This window comes from Pristis pectinata, chromosome 20 (genome assembly GCF_009764475.1).
Source record: "Pristis pectinata isolate sPriPec2 chromosome 20, sPriPec2.1.pri, whole genome shotgun sequence".
Taxonomy (NCBI): Eukaryota; Metazoa; Chordata; class Chondrichthyes; order Rhinopristiformes; family Pristidae; genus Pristis; species Pristis pectinata.
The window spans coordinates 22,484,882-22,505,435 of NC_067424.1; the positions used below are offsets into that span (position 1 = coordinate 22,484,882).

General features: G+C 40.6%; 1 protein-coding gene across 1 annotated transcript in view; it reads left to right on the top strand.

Annotated features, from left to right (window-relative positions):
• Positions 1-20,554, top strand: part of itpr3 (inositol 1,4,5-trisphosphate receptor, type 3) — a 226,867-nt gene that overhangs the window by 71,030 nt on the left and 135,283 nt on the right. Inside the window, exons 4-5 of the mRNA XM_052034535.1 lie at positions 2,506-2,592; positions 18,471-18,629. Coding sequence (XP_051890495.1) covers positions 2,506-2,592; positions 18,471-18,629 — 246 coding nt within the window. The remainder of the gene's footprint in view (positions 1-2,505; positions 2,593-18,470; positions 18,630-20,554) is intronic.

The window sequence follows — 20,554 nt, forward strand, 5'->3', positions numbered from 1 at the left end:
AATTGCAACGATTTAAACTTTGCAGCTACATTTTCTCTCACTCCCACTGCTAGTAGGCACTTTGACTTGTACAATACAAGCAGGGCAGCAGCATTGTGCTGCCTTCAGGATTAACTCATTCTCAGTTGATCTCCAAGTGAGAAGACAGAAGTCTCACAACACTGCAATTACAGGTAAAGGAAAATCTAGTCCATAACAGATATCAGAACACTCAGGATCCTGCATCAGGTTATCTTCAGCATTTTGAGATTTCGTCCCTTTCATTTCTGAAACTCCCAACTTATGTTGAAACACCAATGCCCAGTGTCCTTCATACTTGACTTAAAGGACCACATCACAAACGATCCCTGGTAACAGTGAACTACTTCAGTGGAGACATTACTGCTGAAGTTGTTATCATTTGATCTCCAGACACTGACATTTTCCAGCTTGGATCAAACACATGCACAGCAAACTTGTCACATTCGCAGCCAATAATACTGACGGCAAATTATATTTTCACTGCCATCAGTCTCACTAAGATCATCCAATTCACTGCAAAAGAACATGTTTTAGAGAAGGATGCCAAACATATCTAAAACAGGCTGCTGAAGCTTTAACACACGATAATGTTTATGGTAAACAGTGGAAGCAGAAAGATAAAGCTATTGGAAAGACAGCTCACAATCAACTGATCAAATTAGAGTTAGATCTCATGGGATCCAGGGTGAGCTAGCTAATTGGATACATATTTAGCTCAGTGAGAAAAAGCAGAGGGTGATGGTGGAAGGTGAAGTGTTGGAATTGTTTAAAGAGCTAACATCTTTGAAAATGATGCTGTTGGCACATATTCTCAAGTACAAGGAGTTGGCTTGGATATGCAGGAATTATGAGGGTCTTGAGTTATCAAGGTATTGATGGAAGCTTTCCAGTGAGTCATGAGCATCCAGATTCTGGACTGCATCAGTGAACATCTTGCTAGCAGAGGTCAGGAGTCAGTTGAAGAAGAGTCAACTACACTGTCTGGCAAGGTTGCAGTTCTTGGATATCTGAAATGAAAGAGATATTGTGGTGCACAAAGCTAGGGTGGGGAAAGTAAGCAAGACGTGCTTAAATCATCTGCAGCTTCTAAATCAGGAGAGTACGTACTGAGAGGTGGGATGGGAGAAGGTGGATGAGTAATGACTATAATGTTAGTTTTGATGACTAACATTAGCCTTGCTTTTGGCAAAGGGTGTCTTAGTAATAGCCAACACCATTGTCTCTTTAGGAGTTGGAACATGCAGTGGTAGATTACCTACCTTTCACATTTCCTTACAACATATAAGGCCATTTGGCCCACTGAGTCTGTGCCAGCTCTCAGAACAAATGCATTCCCCCACCTATTTCCTTGTAAACATTTCTCTCACACATTCCCTATAACACTTCTCCTACCTACAGTTGTGGCGGTTTACACCAGCCAGTTAACGTGACAACTAACACAACTTTGGGGTATGGGAAGAAACAGAGCAGGAGAGAAATGTGCAAACTCTACACAGACAGCCCTGGGAGTCAGAATCAAACCCAGGTCACTGGAGCTATGAGGTAGCTGCGCAACCTGCACTGCCATTGTGCTGCCTTTATAAGTTTCCTTTTAAGAGATGAAGACTGCCTCTAAGTAGTGCAAGCTAGGTTTAGCTAGTGGTAGTCACTCACTGTTTGGCTTCCCCATCCAACAAGCAAACATGCAAAGTACAACAAACTGCAAGTGCTGGAAATTTGAAATGAAAACAAAATGTTGGAAAACTCAGCAGGATCTGTGGAAAGAAAAACAAAGTTAACATTTCAAGTCCAAAAGCCTGTGTCAGAGGGTAATGTGACATTGAACTCTTCTTCTGCCATATCCATTCCTTGCTATTTCTTTGGCCAGGGGTCTTCACTCCAGAACCCCCAATCCACCTGGACTATTCCCTCTGGCCTCTTGCCCCTTCTAGACAGTCTTTACCAACTGCTGACTGGACATTGACAGTTTAATTTTTCCACCTCCCTCATTTCACTCTAACTTAACTCCTTCTGAAGTAAAAAGAGAAAATGCTGGAGACATTCAGCTGGTCAGACAGCACCTGCAGAGTTAACATTGCAGGTCCAAGACCCTTCTTCATAGGGATTAGTGTTGGCCGGGAGTGACGATCATTATAATTGCAGGCAGTACAATGTAGGTGTACTACTTGCATTGTACAAGGTGGTTACAAATTAAGCATGTGTTCCTTGACCTCACTTCAAGAGCTATGTAATTTAATGCCAAGCTTGTTGAAGGACTCTTGTACCAAAAGTCTTTGCACTCTGCAGAGCTACAATTGTAACAAGCAGAAGTTCATTTCTGAAGTTTTTGAGGGCAATATAGTTGTTGAAATATAGATTGTTAGGGGAAGTTTAAAGGCAATGTTTATTTCATTTAAAGTCAATATAAACCTCTGACTGTTATATTGATTGCAGATAAAAAGAAACACAAAACCCACTCAACTTTCAACTGTTTTCTTTTTGCAGCATGCTGCTGAGCTGGAACAGAAGCAGAATGAAACGGAAAATAAGAAAGTTCATGGAGAGGTGATAAAATATGGCAGTGTGGTGCAGGTATGAACTTACTATATAACACATGCTTGCATTTATATAGCACCTTGAGCATGAAGAAACGGCTGAAAGAAAATAAATTAATGGCAAACTAAAGATAGGTTGTTAGAAAGAATGAACATAATTGGAAAAAAAGGTGTGGGTTAACAAGGCCTGAAAGGTGAGAGGCAAGAGGATTTTGTAAAGGGAATACCTGAGTGTTGACTCCATTGAAGGCACAACAATAAGGTCAGAAAAAGGAGGATTTGACATGCACAAGGTAAACTCCCAGGAACAGAGAATTTAAGGCAGGGTGTGTAGGGATTAAAGTTGTGGATATTATTTCAAAGGTAGAAACCAAACCAAGGAAATTTTAAACCCCAGGATGTAAGTGTAAATTTGAGGTATTGGAGACCTGGAAGCCAATTCAGCCTGCAAGACTGCAATGATAAACTAATGGAACTTGGTATGGAACAGTATTTGGCGATAGCGTATGGGAAGAGATGATATTTATGTTGAGTAAAGGTTGGATGGCCAGGGACAAGCATTTTAGTAGCTGGTGGACAGGAACAATGGGAATGCAGGACCAAAGGCAGGTGTTGTTACCAAAGTGGAAGTAGACAATCTTTTGGTGGAGAGCATGTGGGGTTATGGTCAAATGTGTGTCAAAAACTTGACATGGTGGTCGGGATAGAGTTAGAGTCAGGGAAAAGTCAGTGTGTCAAAAGTTGCTTTAATCTTAATGTTTAGTCATTTTCATGTAAATGTGCCTCTTCCAAGATTGGTGCCTGACAAACAGATTGATAGTGTACAGAGGCATTGTAGGAACTGAAAGACATAGCGACACAGCAGAGAGTTGGAGCTAGATGTTACCAGAGCACATATGAAAGTTGGATCCAAGTATTTGCTGTTACTGTGAGTGTACAAGTGTGAAAGAGGGAGGAATCATAGAAATACCGTGGCATTTCTGAGGATGGATTACTGATGCTGGTTTCAGAGAGGGAGAAGGTCTGGGCCAGAGAAGAGGGAGTCATTTATGGGTCAACTGACCTTGGGCATGAGAAGGTAGGCTCGGTGGGAATTGGGTTCAATGGAAAATGTGATGTCTCGAGGAAAAGATATCATCCAGGAATATACGGAAAATTGAAAATAAAACAAGAAAAACGCATAAGATTAGGGTCTGCAGCAGTTTGTTTTGTGGCAGACCAGGTGAAAGATCAGGTGACTAATTGAATGGTCTCTTTTGACAAAAAAAACTTGCAAGTCAAAGGAAAGGCAATGACGAGGGTTTGTAAGAAGGTGCTTGATAATGGAAAGACGAAACTAGAGATTATCGTCGCCCTTCAGAACATCCTGGGCACTCACGGCAAAGAAGAGTGTGATCCAGCACAGTTTGATCTGGTTCTGTTTCTTAAAAAAGTTTCTGAACAGTGACATTTTTAGCCATTGGCCAGTGAACAGATTTCAGCAATGTGGGCCTAGAGGAAGATTCATGAATTTTGTCCCATCCTTGAGCAATTCCGCACACCTTCCTCATCAACGTGTTTTATAATTGTCATTCAGTGAATGTTTATTAATGTCAAGGATGAACTAAAGTATTTTAAGTATTTTATAGAGGCTGTTCCTATCGTCTAATTACAGTCTGGGCTTCATGAGTATGACTCTTAAGTGCAAGTACAGAATTAGATCCTTTTTTTATATTCTGTGATAAATCAACAATTACTTATAAATGTGTTAGTTAATTACACAGGGCTTAATTTATTAAAATGTGGAATGCTTGCTTGCCATTATTCCTCAATGAACTTCACGGTGCTTTGTATAAGAATGTTTATTTGCAGTTAGTAGTGGAATTCCTGACAGTAGCTATAACTGTCAGGTATGTTATGCTACCAGCATTTTGCATTCCAACGAGGCTGGCTTCCAGGTGAATGTGAAGGATTGTGGAATCACCTGTACATGCTTCTCCTGTTCAATTTCTTCCCCAGATAATCATCTTTCTTGGCCCAATTTATGCTTCTGTTTCTCACTGGGGCAGAACTAATGTATGATGCACCCAAGTCTGACTAATCCTTATCTTTTGGATGTAAAATGACAATATTGAAATCCCATTTAAACATCGTGATATTTATAGCAGCTAAACAATACCTGTAAGACAGTCAACAGGTAGTATGACATTTTTTTTCCAAAGTAGAACTTATGAAGATTAACAAAAATTGAGAACTTTTTCAGAGGGACTGTCATCATCTAAACCTCTATTTAAAAACAAAGATTCAATTTTATTTATATAGCACGGTAACAGATCCTTCTGGCCCAGTGAGCCTGTGCTGCCCAATTAAACCCATGTTCACCTACTAACCTGTATGTCTTTGGAATGTGGGAGGAAACTGGAACATCCGGAGGAAACCCACGCAGTCACGGGGAGAACATACAAACACCTTACAGACAGCGGTGGGAATTAAACCCCAATCACTGGTGCTGTAATAGCGTTATGCTAATCGCTGCGCTACCATGCTGCCCCGTTTGCCTTTGGGTATTTTCAATCTCACTACATCTCTGCTTCTTTTAAGTATTTTACTAAGCTATTGAAATTATAAAATGAGTATAGTTGTGCTCAGTTGCAATAAAAGTAAATATTAAATAATGCTTGACATTTATTTGATGCTGGTTAATTGGAATAACTGGTTATCATAAGACCAGAAGTAATTGGGGCAGGAGTAGGGCACTTTAATCCTCAAGCCTACTCTGACATTCAACAAGATCATGTCTGATCTTTGTTTCAACTGCCTGATCCCCATGTTATACTGAAATAAGTATTTAGATCACAAGTCCAGAGTTTGTTCTGTTTCTTGAAAAATGCAAAGGGTTTTCCCTGAGCAAGTTCCTTGGAGAATTCATCTGTTATTTGGAGTGGCAGTTGATGGAAATAAGGAAGGAAATCCCCAAATATTCACAGTTTGTGTGACATATTTCTCAGTGGAATTCTGTTTGAAACCATGCTGTGTTCTTGAGGTTGTTTGACGGGATCTGAATATTTTAATGTCAAAACCCACTATGTTTCAATTTGTTGTATAAATTGAAATCTATAAAAATGATCAAATATCAGTCATTTGACAGCATCCTTTGGCCTGCACAGTATTGAACACAAACTTAATTAAGAAATACAAGCAGGAATATACCATTACAGATATCTGAGCTGCCTCCACCATTCAATGAGGTTGTGGCTGATCTGAACTTGGCCTCAACTCCATTCTTTTGCCCGTTTTCCCGCAAACCTTGATCCCTCTACAGATGAAAAATTTGTCTTTCTCGGCCTTGGACGTATTCCCTGCTTCAGCCACCATATCTATCTGAAGTGGAAAATTCCAAAGATTCATGATCATCTGAGAGAAGAAATTCCTCCTCATGATCCCTCATTCTGAAACTGACCCCCTGGTTCTAAATTTGCTGGTAGGGAAACCGCAAGTTAGAATTCATGCTTGCCAAGCTCTCTCAGAGCTGAATCTCTTGTTATGGGTCCAACCTACTCCTATCCTTCATCCCATGACTCCATCTGATAAACCAGATCTGAACTGGGCTCTAATGCAAGTGTATCCCTCTTTCAATAGGGAGACCAAAGCTGGACTCGCGATGTGGTCTCATTAATTCTCTGTACCATTGTGATAAGGCTTTCCTACTTTTATACTCCATACCCCTTGCTTTACTATTTAAGCTGTGTCTTTGCTTCCCCTGTCATTTGTCAGTTCAAGGGCACATAGCTCAGAGCATCACCGATTCCAGTGCAGTGAGGTTTGACTTAGTCCCAATATGAATTCATTCCTCTGGTCATGCTGAAGTTCCACTGCAATTTCTCAAGTACTTGGTTGCACAATGGATGTGCCAGAACAGGATGAGGATTGATCCAGTTGTTGCTTTTTATAATTAGTTTATATTTCAAAAGTGAACATTAATTTATGATTAAAAAAACACAGAAATTTCATACAGAAGCAAAATGAATAAGTTATAAAGAAATTTGTGTGTTTTTGTGTAGCTAGCTGTTCCCAGGTGTGGAGTATGTTGGTTTGCTTTCAAAACACATTTGCCTAGAATCTGATTGTATAGCTACATTTCACCTCTGTGTGATTCAGTTTCCATTAAGATGCAATGCTATTGAAAATCAGGGACTACTGTGTGCATCAGAAAATGCTCCTTGTGTTTGATGAGTTAACTCACAGAGTAAGCTTGTTATGCACAGTGGTATCAATGATGTGTAAAGCACGTTTGCATGCCATTTATAGAATCTTCATTGACACATTTAAGGCTGCGCTGCACATGCAGCACTGTTGCAGAAAAAGACTTTTGTTGTGCTGGGAAGGTCTGCTTCATTATCACTTAAAGGAGCTTTACTTGAGCATGTCCCAGTCTGTTGCTGAGAACCTAACCCAGATAGGTCCCTCCGAAGCAAGCTCCTTACCTTGCTCTCCTTCAAACCCAATCTACTGCCCCAGCCAATACCATCCAACTCTCACACCTTCCTCTCTGTTAACCTGGTCTAACCCCTGCCACGCCTGATTCCGCTACATATAACTGACTACCTATACTCCCTCCACACTACCAGTCACTGAAACTACTCCTTCAACCCTCCCTGTGACAGCTCTACCATCTTACCTCCCACCTCCAGGTTGTGAGCCAATACTTATTTGCAGATTGCCAATGACTTCTACCTTTTCTCGTCTGTGACCTTTGCCCCTCACCTGAAGCTCACTTTGCAGAGAAAGTGAAGGAAAGGTCTTTCCCTATTCAAGGTCGATTCAAAAGAGCATGTTATCTTGGGCATAGTGTGCTACTTAATTTCCCAGCTGCAGCCCCTCAAATAGGTGCTGACGATTTCTATACTATTACTTTTATATATGTTGACATTATAAAGGATTTGTACATGGTTCTCTTTACTAAGAATTGCTGAGAATAATTTGCTGTATAAAATGCTACAAGCTCTTGCAATTAACCAAGTCTTTTGCTTGACATGCATTCTAAAAAGTGTCTGAGTAAGTAGCAGGTGAAAAAGGGTTAAGGGGAGTATTGGCCTTCGCTCACTCTATTAAGCGAGCGATCTCACAGTGGAAAATAAATATGCTGTTCTCAAAAATGTATGAAAGAATGCAAGCACAACTGACTCAAGAAAATTACCTCCCATCTTTGTGTTAACTGCATACCACTAGACCAGGCCCGTGTCAGTTTCTTCTGAGGTTCCCTTCCCCAGCCCTTGTCCCCAACCACTCAGCCAAATTCCATTGTACTTGGTTGAACAGGCCTTGCAAATTTAGTGGGCACAGAGGTGTCTCTGTGAGGTCTGCAAATGCAAGGCAGGTGAGGAAATGGGTTGGGGAGTGGGACAATGGGATGAAGTGGTGTAACTCAGTGGTAGGATAGGGAAAAGATGCAGAAGGGTTCAGAAGATCAGGAGGTAGAGCGGGGGATTGGGAATGAGTGGTGTCAGGGGGATTGGAGGGTGAGCTGGCAGCAATAATAAGAAAACTTTTATTTCAAAAGTAAACCTTATGAAAAAAAATGCAGGAAGCACGAAGAAAAATTGAATTAAGACTACCTTGGAAGAAGATGGATATATTGGATTCCCCAGCAACAAACAAAGGAAGCCAGCCCTACCCCCACACCTTTAGCTAAAGTCAGGGTGGTCCTCAACTCCCCAGTTAAGGCCTGCTTCAGTTTGATTGGCCTGCACACTGAGCGCACAAGAATTTTATGTAAAATGTCAAAATGTGCACTATGTACTATTTAATATTTTGGTGCACTTCTGGTGGTCTCTGTGGAAATTCACACCAAATGCTTGGAGACCCCAGTACCAGTTGGTGCATTTTCTGCTCCCCAATCAGAAGTTTATAAAATCCTGTTTCACAATACACAAAACTGTTCTGCTGCATGATGGAATTCATAGGTCGATTAGAACCATCTCCATCTTTATGTGAATATTAATGTAGGTGGTGTTCTATTGGTAGACTTGTTACAACTTTGTGACAGGTGTTGAGCTTGAATCTAGCTAGATAACATAAATTCATTGCACTGAAAATATTGATAAAATGAACTACTTTGTTTATCCCTGTAAGTGGGCAAGTATCACAGTTCAGCTGTGTTTGTCTCCGTAACAAGCTTCAGAGCACGAAGGTACTAAATATTTTAATGAACACAGGAATAACTCTGACTTCCACATAATGTGCTTGGGGAAGTAAGTGATTGTAGTTTTCAAATAAAATTTACAAGTGACCTTGAACATTTGAGCAGTCATTTCCTCAAAATATGTAAATGAAAGTAGCAATGAACTGAAATGAAGCCTCAGCAGACATTTTCAATTCATTGGCTCTGCAGGAAAGCATTTGCATTGGCAAAATGTCAGATTTCAACCACAGATGTCTATTTATAATCACACTTTAGTTGGTTGTGCTCACCCAATGAATGAGGTTATGTTACTTTTGCAGATGACTTGTATTGAAACTATTGATCGGAAGTGACAGAACTAACACAAAATGATTCACTTCTGTGAAGTTTACTTCTCATTTACATGACTGCAAACAGGAAAGCTGCCTTTCGAGGTTCCATCAATAAGAGAATAACGTAGGCTATGTTTAGAAACTAATTACAGTAAACACCAACAGCATTTAAAGTTGTTATTGCATGTTATGTACTTGCACTGACTGATGATGCCTTTCCATCTCTGTATGTGCACTTCAAAAACACAGACTCCTAATCTGCAGTACTTAAGTGGAAGTACTGAGCCTATCAAGCTAGCAATAACAAAGTATGCGGTCATATGGTAGCACTTGATTTTTTTTTCTACCTTTTTTCATGTGCCTCTTGAAGATACTGGCTTTTAATAGAGTGCAGATCAATGGTTGACATTTACCATTGGGAATAATGTTCAAGTGAGCCGAATTGTGATGGGCTGTTTACTTTTTAATGGACCCATGCAAGTGAATTCTTTAAGAGTGGAGAATTGTGGAAGTAAGCTCTTCTTCCGCTTGATTTCCTGGCAGCACTCATCAAAATAAAGTGGGCTGTTCACAAGGTGGAACTGGGATTTGATCAGTGCAGGTGACTTGTAGGAAATGGAAGCATTGCAGAAGCCCTTAGTCATCTTTAGATGGTTGCTGTACCTGGAAGATATTTGGAGGATTTTGCTGAGATTTGGAAATGGTGTTCTTGGCACATCATTCATGGATGGTCTTTCCACTTCACTGTGGACTGAATTAACTATCAGAAGGACTGGAAGGTTTTGTACATTCTGCTCTAATCAGAGACCTCTTGAGCATTTTCCACAGGAGGTTAGGGCGAGGGGTCAGAAAGGAGAAGTACCTTTGATCTCAGAAAAAAGATCTTAACAGAATGATAGCAGAAATGATTAACACTGGTAATGTAAGTTGGCTAAAGCAGAGGAAGAAACTAAATGATCTCACCAGCAACGGAAAGGCTGACCACAAATCTCAGTTGTTGTACTCCCTGTGAATGATTGACTATATCACTCTTTGCCTCCTCCCATGATGCTGTTTCTTTCTATTAGTAACATCTGTAATTGTATTCCCATCGGTGCATTTTCCACCAAGTCTTCTGAAACCCTGCCTTTTCAGTCTTCTCCCAGTTTAGAGTAATCACAGGAGAAATTAATAGTCCTGTAAACAACAGCTTCTTGCCATGACCCAGATGGTCTGCTGGCCAACTTGGTTCCAGTATTAATTATAGGCTTGAAACAGGCAATAAGAGCTAAATGCCAGTGGGATGGTGAGAGTTATTGTCCTTGACCTCAAGGCTGACCAGTGAACTAAGCAGACTGAGTAAAACTGAGGTTACTTGCAGTGAGAAGCTGGATCCTTTGCGGCTTGAAGTGTACTACGCAGATGACGATCTTCATGTCAGAAGTCAATTGTCATTTGTCCCTTCCCCATCCTATCCCATCCCATACCCATCATTCTAGCACAGGAGTGCCTTGAGAAAATGTCCTTGCCCCAAACATCTTTGGCTGCTTTAATGATGTTTTCTTTAGCTTGTGGTCAGTGGTAGGACTGTTTGTTGATGAGTTCACAGTGCTCAACTCCATTGGTAAACCTGAAGAAGTGGCACATGGCATTCAGTCATGGGCTCATAATTGTAGGCTGCATTTATGGCCAATCATAGTTCAATGAAATTTTGATTCCTCTTCCTTGATCCTAAATGGCAGCATAATGGCTGAATCCCCATCCATCAGCATCTTGGTGCTGCCTTTGATTCAGGACTTGACCAACCATATTAACATGACTGAAAAATCAGGGCGCGGACTGAACAATCTCTGCTGAGTGGCAAGCCCCTTAACCCTCCACTGCCTAAGAATAAGATGGTTTTGTGTCTAAACGACTCACTACAACAACTCATTGACTGTATTTCCCTGCACTCCCAACCTTTTGTATCGCCCTTTGCAACAAAATAGAACAAAAGTAGTAAGATCATTGGAGCTCCACTATTACCGGTTCCCTTTCAAGTTGTACATCTTCATCACTTACACATATATTGCCAACAAGTTAAAGTTTTGAAAATCTTATCTCATGCCATTGTAGGGATATGATCAGGATGAGGACAGCTGGACAGAGACCACTTTCCCATGGAGGCTGGAAATGGGAATGCAAAATATGGTTTTTACAGCTATTTCCGTATATCCCCGCAACATTAAAGGAGGTATTTGGTCCATCAAGTCCATGCTGGATTTCAGAGTAGTCCCGTCAATCCTATCTCCCTGATTTATTTCCCTAAATCCACTCTCTGAAGCATGCCCATCACTTTCCACCCCCGACTCTCCCACCTACACTGACTGGGAACAAATTACAGTACCCAATTGACCAAACAGTCAGCAGGTCTTTGGGATGTGGGAGAAAACTGGAGCACTCAGCAGGGTGGGGGAAATCCACTTAATCACAAGGAGAACGTGCAAACTCCATGCACATAGCATGAGAGATCAAAATCAATCTCGGGCTACTGGAGCTGTGAGACGACTGCATCACCTGCAGCAGCACCATGCCGTGGCTGTGGACCTCAGAACAGATCAAACTACTTCTGTCTTTAGACAAGATCATGTAGTGAGTGGAAAACTTTGTACAAGTAAGCAGCAGGAAGAGCAAACATCTTGGCCAAGGGGGGAATGTTATCACCTCACAATTGGCTGTTCAGCTTATTTAAGTCACAGTTATTTGACTTGCCGACTGAATATTACTAATTGCACAGATCTGTCTGCTGCAAAATATGTAACTATCTTTTGCAGTTTAAAGCAGCTTATGTATCAGTGTGAATTTTTCTTCTACTTGTTACAATACAGAACTTTGAATCTTGCTTCAGGATAAGACATTGTGAATGGCTTTGTTAAAAAGACTTGCATTCTTCTGGTGCCTTGTAGAACTCTGGGATGTCCCAGAGTTTTTTGCAGCCAGTAAAGAACCACTGACGTGCAACTGATGTTATAAAAGCTCGAATTAGCCATGTAAACAAGGCATTATGGTCTAATTAAAGTTTTAAAAAAAATGTTCAGCACAATGTATTAATTTTAACCACATGAAAAAAATCAAATGAGGACTAATTTTTTTTGCTGATGGATTGTGGATGAAATCATTTACATCCAGCTCACTCACAGCTCATTAAACAGAAAGTTACAACATGTCTCTGTTCTTCCAGGTTATATGTGCTCCCACAAATAGATTTATTTCCCGCTGTCATTGCTGATCTGATATGGGAATGACTCAGTAGGATCCCAGAGTGGATTTATTCACTTCAATAGGAGTTAACCTATGGCTCTGTAACTATGGGATTCATTCTTGTAAGATGCATTGTGGCTGAGGATTGTGGTGGAAATCCAAGAGAGTAAACCCTGTGACAAAAACAGGCAAGGTAAGAAGTAAGTTTGTTTTCAGGTACATTCAGTCTTCCTCAAGAATTGTAAGAAGTGTCCAGATGAGCCCACTAATTGCTTCTGCGTAGTAGGCTATGGGCCAAGTGCTGGAAGAAGGATGAAGATGCATGGATGCCCTCAGGTGGGAGGGAACATGATCGGCTGAATGGCATGTTTCCACATTATATGACTTGATCACTCGATGATCCTGTCACATAAAACCAAACTTACACACAGCAGTAAGTTTGCAGATGACACGAAGTTTGGTGCAGTTGTTGATGGTGCAGAGGGTAGTCTTGGTCTACAGGGTGATATCAATGTGTTGGTGAAACGGGCTAAGAAATGGCTGATGGAATTTAATCCAGATAAATGTGAGGTGATTCAATTTGGGACTACCAGTGAGGCTAGTACATCTACCATGAGTGGTAGGGTCCTATAGAGTATTAAGGAACAGAGGGACCTTGACACAAGTCCAAAGATCCATCAAGGTGGCAGCACAAGTAGATAATGTGGTTAAGAAGGCGTTTGGGATGCTGGCCTTCATTTGTCAGGGCACTGAGTACATGAGTAGGGAGGTTGTACTCCAAATTTATGCAACCTTGGTCAGACCTTAGCTGGAGTATCGCATGCAGTTCTGGTCGCCACACTATAGAAAAGATGTGATGGTGCTGGAGAGGGTGCAGAGGAGATTAACCAGGATGTTGCCTGGGAGAGAGCATTTCAGTAGTGAGAGGAGACTAGAGAGGCTGGGTCTGTTTTTCTCTGGAGCAGGAGGGATGTGATTGAGTTCTATAAAATCATAGATAGGATAGACTGGAGGAAACTATTCCCCATATTAGAGATGGATAAAACTAGAGGGCATAGACTTAGGGTAAGTTGTAAGAGATGTGGAGGGGATCTGAGGGGTGGTCCTATTTCCTGCAGAGTGTGTGAGTGCCTGAAATGCATTGCCTGAGCGTGGTGGAAGCAGAGTCGCTGACAGCGTTTAAGAGGTGTCTAGATGAGCACTTGGATTGCTGAGGCATAGAAGATGGAATTTGTATGGATGGATGACCACTGGTTAGCACAGACATGGTGGGCTGAATAGCCTGTTTCCTTGCTGTATGATTCTGAGTCCAGCAGCAGACAGCTTTTATACACACAGTGCTTCAGGTAGTCCCTAATGTGAGATGGCCAAAAGCCTTCACAAAGTTCACATCTACCCAATTTAGAGGGTTAAGAACTGAATGATGGAGTACAGGAATAAAACATTATTCTACTGTATACCCCATGCAGGTAAAGACAACACATTAAAAATAAAAAAGAACCCACATTAATAGTGGAAATCATAATTAAAAATGGAAAATTGTTGAAACATTCACAACCTTTAAATTTTTTGAATATTGAATGACACCATGAGACAAAGGGCCTGTTCCTGTGCTGAACTGTTCTATGTAGCCAACTACCTGTCCTAGTGCCTCTTAAACATTGTAGTTGTACCTGCCTCTGGCAGTTCATTCCATATACCCACCACCCTCTGTGGAAAAGCTTAAGGAATGTAGCATACTGAAAATAAATCTGAACTACTCTGTCAGGAGGTGACACCCGAGAAGGTTCATAATGTACATTTGAACTTCTTCTGGAGAAATGCCAGCTCGGTCATTCTAGTTTATTTCCTTATTGACCATCTGAGTCTTGTCTTGATTTTGATGTTGGTTGGGATGATTGTTTCTGATCCATGGATTAAGTTCCTATCATGTGAGGTCACAACATTTATGTTTTATTTTTGGGTTTTCTAAGTTACAACTACCAGTGTATTCTGCTACAGATAAAACCAAGTTCATTTCTGAAATGGCCATTAGTCTTAAAGCTGTTATTTGTTTGTGAAACAGTAGTGTGGATAAGTCGGTAACAATTTTGTTTGTGGATTTTTTGCACTCTTGTCCCAAAGAGCTGCACTTCCCTTCACATTGCCTTCATCACCCATTTTTCCTCAGGGGCAACATGATGTGCTTATCAATTCATCCTTGACAATTCTCTATTATTACACACCAATAACATTCCTGCAGAAGCGAGACCAGTTTTATCTCATTTTTCTTATCATGGTGCGTGCCTGCAAGAAGAAGGTGCACCTGTTTGTCAGGAGCTGATTTCAGCAGAAGTGGGAGGGACAGGAATTTTAAATATCAGCTTGTCAATCACAGAGCAAACAAGGAATTTGAAATCTTGCCAATTTTAACATTTTAGTAAGTATTGAGAGCTATTTGCTTTCCTATGCAACAGCAAATTATTGTACATCTCTTCCTGTTGCATTGAAATTGTCAAGGACACTTGCAATATACAAATGTCCTGAATGTGAGATCTGGTATAACCCTCACGAAGTGCGTGTGGGATGGGAAGAAATTCTGCCCTGCTCCTGATCTGTCCCAAAAATGTATTCGTGGGAAGTTATGGATGCTCAGCTTCAAGAGGAGTACTGAACACATTTTGACTGGGTTGAGTGCCCCATGGCAAAAGATATCACTAGTCTGCAACTCCACTTGCACAGTTGAAATATATAGTGGCTACCCACAATTACAATGACTTAATTATTCTCATTTGCTCTTGCTGAAGTGTAATAAACTGTAACTTCCAAAACTACGTTGAGACATTATGTCGCATGTCAGGAATGCAACAGTTTATGAACTGTAAACTATTAAAACTCTCTTCTTGAATTTGAATTAAACAAGTTAGCATTGTTCAGAAATGCATAATTTCTAAATCCTTTAGAACTTAGTAGGCACACTACATTTACAGATAATTTGTCTGCTCACCCACAGTGTATTCCACATCACTTGCTGTTGTAGCCTTTTACTTAAAATGAAAGATGAGTGGGTGGAGGTTTTAGAAAGATGCCTGTTTAAAATTGCTTTGGATTTACATGCCATCATGAGTGGGGATACAATAAGACTGTGTTCTCTGTTACTGTGCTTTGAAATACATTGGGAATTATTAAATACTATCTTGCTCTTGCTTTTTGTATTGCTAAAATTCCATTTCTCTACAAACATGCTTGACTTGGGTTCACAGTAAATTTATTGTCAGTAATCAGGCTTTTATTCCAAGAAAAAATTGAAATCTATGCTCTTCTGTATGAAATGAATAAGATGGCATTTTGCCGATCTTCCATTAATTTTTTTTCAGCTGTCAATTTTGCATTGAAGATTCCATTATTTCTCACCATTCAAAAGCCAGCCTTAGTGCACTATCAGACGCAGATATTCAGACTAAATCTAAATGCCAAATTAATATAACAATATAATTACACAGGAATTTAAGAATTCCACAAGTGAACTCCTGAACAATAATGAAATTGCACAGATTTCAGGGACAACTTATTTTGGAATAATAAAGCAATGCAAGTTCATCAAAGGCCTTTTCTCAGTGCCTTTAAGCAAAGCCCACTACCACCACTCTCTCCACTCCCAATATTGAGTCATTCTTCTGAGATCCAAAAGGAAACTTTGACAAGCAAGATCAAAAAGCTTCTTCTATAACTGACTGATACTCATGATATTAATCAGACCTACTTTTGGAGAAATAGGGCATTTACATTTATTCCTTGGGTTCCTGTTAAGTTTATTGCTCATGATATTTTGTCAAGCTGTAAATAACACACATTGTAATTTTGATATGCTGAAGAATACTTTGATAATCAACAACAGAGAAAAAGGTCCTCTCTCCTAAATTTAGCACTTCCACTTTAAAGTGTTGCTGTTGTAGAATAGGCATGTTGTTCATGTACATTACATCAAAGTCTCCAGTTAGTTCATAGTTTTGCAGAGATTAAAAACTGAAACTGGTTTTGGACTGTTTTTTGAACTGCCTCCAATGTTATCCATGAAAACCACTGGTTAGGCTAATTGCAGGTACAAATTACAATCGGGATCCCATCTATGTTGTATGACCCGATTTTTCATCTTAGGATTTAGTCTCTCATCTGAAGAAAGCAGTCACTCAAAGTGCACTTAAAAGTGTCGATTAAGGTGGTGATGGCTGGAATGCTGGAGATGACCCAAAACCTTTTTAGGTCACATCTGGCCCTGTTTTACCAGGCATACATACTACACAGGAAATTAATTCACATTGTCGTTGATGAAATGGAAATCATTGGAATAACCAGGGTGATAACTGATGACAAAAACAGTATGTCTCTTTGGCTTTATTTTAAAAGATTGTCAGCCCTATTCTGAAACATAAAGGTAAGATCTGTGGATATCTCTGATCAAAACATTGCAAAACTAATTAGCCTGAAGGAGAGAGAGTATAGTTGCAGGTTGTGGAGAAATGAAGGAAAGTGAAAAATGGGATTACTTCTTTGAGAACCATCAGGGATCTAATGGATTGACTGGTCTGTGTTTTAAATAAATGAGTGCAAATCTTCCATCCTCACCCAGTCTGGCCTTGCACGACCCACAGTAAAGTGGTTGATTCTTAAATACCCTTTGAAATGGCTCAGCAAGCCATTCAGTTCAGTGGCAACTGGGGATGGGTATCAATCGCTGGCCTAAATTGTATTGCTCACATACCAACAATAAACAAATTAAAAAAAAAGATAGTTCATATCCACAGATCATTGAAAGTCACCTCACAGGTAGATAGGGTAGTTAAGAAAGCTAAGGGGACGTTAGCTTTCATAAGTCGGGGGATCGAGTTTAAGAGCCGTGAAGTGATGGTGCAGCTTTACAAAACTCTGGTTAGGCCACACCTAGAGTACTGTGTCCAGTTCTGGTCGCCTCATTATAGGAAGGATGTGGAGGCGTTGGAAGGGGTGCAGAGGAGATTTACCAGGATGCTGCCTGGATTAGAGAGCATGGATTATGAGGAGAGACTAAAGGAGCTAGGGCTGTTCTCATTGGAGAGAAGGAGGATGAGGGGAGACATGATAGAGGTATACAAGATATTGAGAGGAATAGATAGAGTGGACAGCCAGCGCCTCTTTCCCAGGGCACCAATGCTCAAAACAAGAGGACATGGCTTTAAGGTAATGGGTGGGAAGTTCAATGGAGATGTCAGAGGGAGGTTTTTCACCCAGAGAGTGGTTGGTGCATGGAATGCACTGCCTGGGGTGGTGGTGGAGGCTGATACATTGGACAAGTTCAAGAGATTGTTAGATAAGCATATGGAGGGATTTAAGATAGAGGGATATGTGGGAGGAAGGGGGTAGACAGTCTTAGGTGTGGTTTGAAGGGTGGCACAAAATGGTGGGCCGAAGGGCCTGTGTGGTGCTGTATTGTTCTATGGTTCTAGAAGGATTTCTAGGCTTTGGCTAATCTGCTTCATTGTAGTAACTCAGTTGTGTTGCAGCTAAATTTAAGCATGGGAAACACTCGTCTTTGATTACTAGCACTAAATGTGTGAGAAGTCAACCAGTAATTATACTTGCCTCTGAATATTGGATTCCATTGATGTCTGTGGAACTGAGAGAGTGGAGATCAATGTAAAGAATATCTGATGTTCTTCCAGGCATTTTGCATTAGTTACCAACTTGAAATTCTCCTGACTATTAAAGTTTAGAAATAATACTGACCAACTTTTCAAAAGTTTTAAATATATTTGTTGAATGAATCTATTTGGAAAACTGAGATTGTTAAATATCGAAAATGATCTTGTCTCTATTATTGACTTAGATTCCTTGCATCTTAATACTCATCAAGGGTCCTGCACTGTGCACTAGGAAGAAAACAACCACAGCGCAGGGAGTATAATAGGAAATTGAGCAACACATTTTGAAAGCTTAATCATTTTCTGGTTCAAGTAAATAATCAGGAAACTTCATTTTAATTGATGGGACAAAGCAGCTGGTATGGAAAGGGGATTATTATGAAGCGATCCAGTATTTGTGGTGATGTTACCAATTACTGTGGAGATCTCTAAATAGATAATATGTTCTTCATTCGTTTAATGAATACCCTTGTTGACTTTGGATGAGTTGGGCTGAAGGGCCTGTTTCCATGCTGTAGAACCCTATGACTTTTTTTTTCCTTTTCAGCTGCTGCACATGAAAAGTAATAAGTACTTGACAGTGAACAAAAGACTACCAGCCCTCTTGGAGAAGAATGCCATGAGAGTCACCTTGGATGCCACAGGGAACGAAGGTTCTTGGTTATTCATTCAGCCATTTTGGAAACTAAGAAGCAATGGAGACAATGTAAGGATTTCTGCAATAGGATTGAGAAACTGGCAGAAAAAAAATAATTGTTGGATCTTGATCACGTTTTCGTTTTTCAAAATAGTCCAATACTCCAGGATCCTACTGGACAGCAAAGGTTCTTTTCTCCACCACAAATTGCCCTCTCAGTCCTCTCCACCCTTGCCACCAATGATGAGTTAGGGAGGTAGTAAGTAATAAAATTGACTCTATTTATTCAGCCTCGTTGTTGCTTCCCCTTACCTTCCTGCCCATCAAACCAAACTTTCCCCAAGCTTCTCCCTGCCACACTCCCTACCTGCTTCTTTCCATGTTTATTTTTCTCCTAGCTATCCTCATGCTCTGCCTGAGCTCAATGTATCCCTAAAAATCATCACTCCTGCTCCTCTGACCTAATGTCCATTAAATTTCTAACCACCTAAAATCTATTCCTGGTCACTCTGCTTGATGACCATCCCTGCAGGTATTTTCAAAACTGCTGTTAGCCCCTTCACAACATCATCCCTCTTGATCTGCCAAAGCTTCCACCATGAACTTCCATTTTCATTCATCAGTGAATATGTTATCTTGCCAGTCTATGTCTGCCTTTCCTCACCCAGAAAATTAAAACAACTCTAATCAAAGTCACAAGTAACATCTTTTATGACAACAACCATAGTGTGTCTTCCTTCCACATTTGCCTCACCACTCTGTGGCCTTTGATGTGGCCAGCAACATTATCCTCCTCTTACACTCCTCCTTCATTGCCCTGCTTCCAATCACCTTTGTTTGGTTCCATTTTTAAAATTGTTCCTTGAGCAATTTCAGCAGCAGTGTCTCTTCCTGTCTCCCAATCCACTGCCTAACCTTCCTTCCCTACTTATTATTCCAAATGTGAGGTGAGCTCTTCTTCCACCATTGTGCACCCACCCGGGACATTCTCTCTTCTCTCCTCTTCCATCAGGTAGAAGGTACAGGTGCCTGAGGGCACGTACCACCAGACTTAAGGACAGCTTCTACCCCACTGTGATAAGACTATTGAACGGTTCCCTTATACAATGAGATGGACTATGACCTCACGATCTACCTTGTTGTGACCTTGCACCTTATTGCACTGCACTTTCTCCGTAGCTGTGACACTTTACTCTACTGTTATTGTTTTTCCCTGCACTACATCAATGTACTCTGTACTAACTCAATGTAACTGCACTGTGTAATGAATTGACCTGTACGATCAGTTTGTAAGACAAGCTTTTCACTGTACCTTGGTACAAGTGACAATAATAAACCAATACCAATACTTCACAGCCTCTGTGTTGTGAGATGATTTGGTTCAAGTTCAAATTTATTATTGGCATAGGCATACGTACACAGGGTACAAATGCCATGAAAATCAGCTCTTTGCAGTAGCAGCACAGTTCATTGCAAGATGAGGACAGACATAGGTTAATATAAACTTAAATTAGCATCAATTATACTTACATGTGTGCAAAGTAAACAAAATAAAAAAATATAATGGCACAAGTGCAAGATTGAGAGAAAGAAAAAAAATATAGTCCGAGATAGTGTTAAGACTTTTCAAGTCAGTTCAAGAACCTGATGGCAGTGGAGAAGAAGCTGTTGTTGAACCTTGAGGTGAGGGTCTTCATGCTCCTGTACCTCCTGCCTAATGGCAGCTTCGAGAAGAGAATGGTGGGAGTCTCTGATGATACATGCCGCCTTCCTGAGACATTGCCCCTTGTAGATGTCCTCAATGCCGGGGAGAGCTGTACCCATGATGAAACTGGTTGGGTCCACCACTCTCCGGAGCCTCTTGTGTTCCTGTGCACTGGAGTTTCCATACCAGGCTGTGATGCAACCAGTCAGAATGCTTTCCACTGTACATCTGTAGAAGTTTGTCAGAGTCTTCAGTGACATACCGAATCTCCTTAAACTTCTAAGAAAGT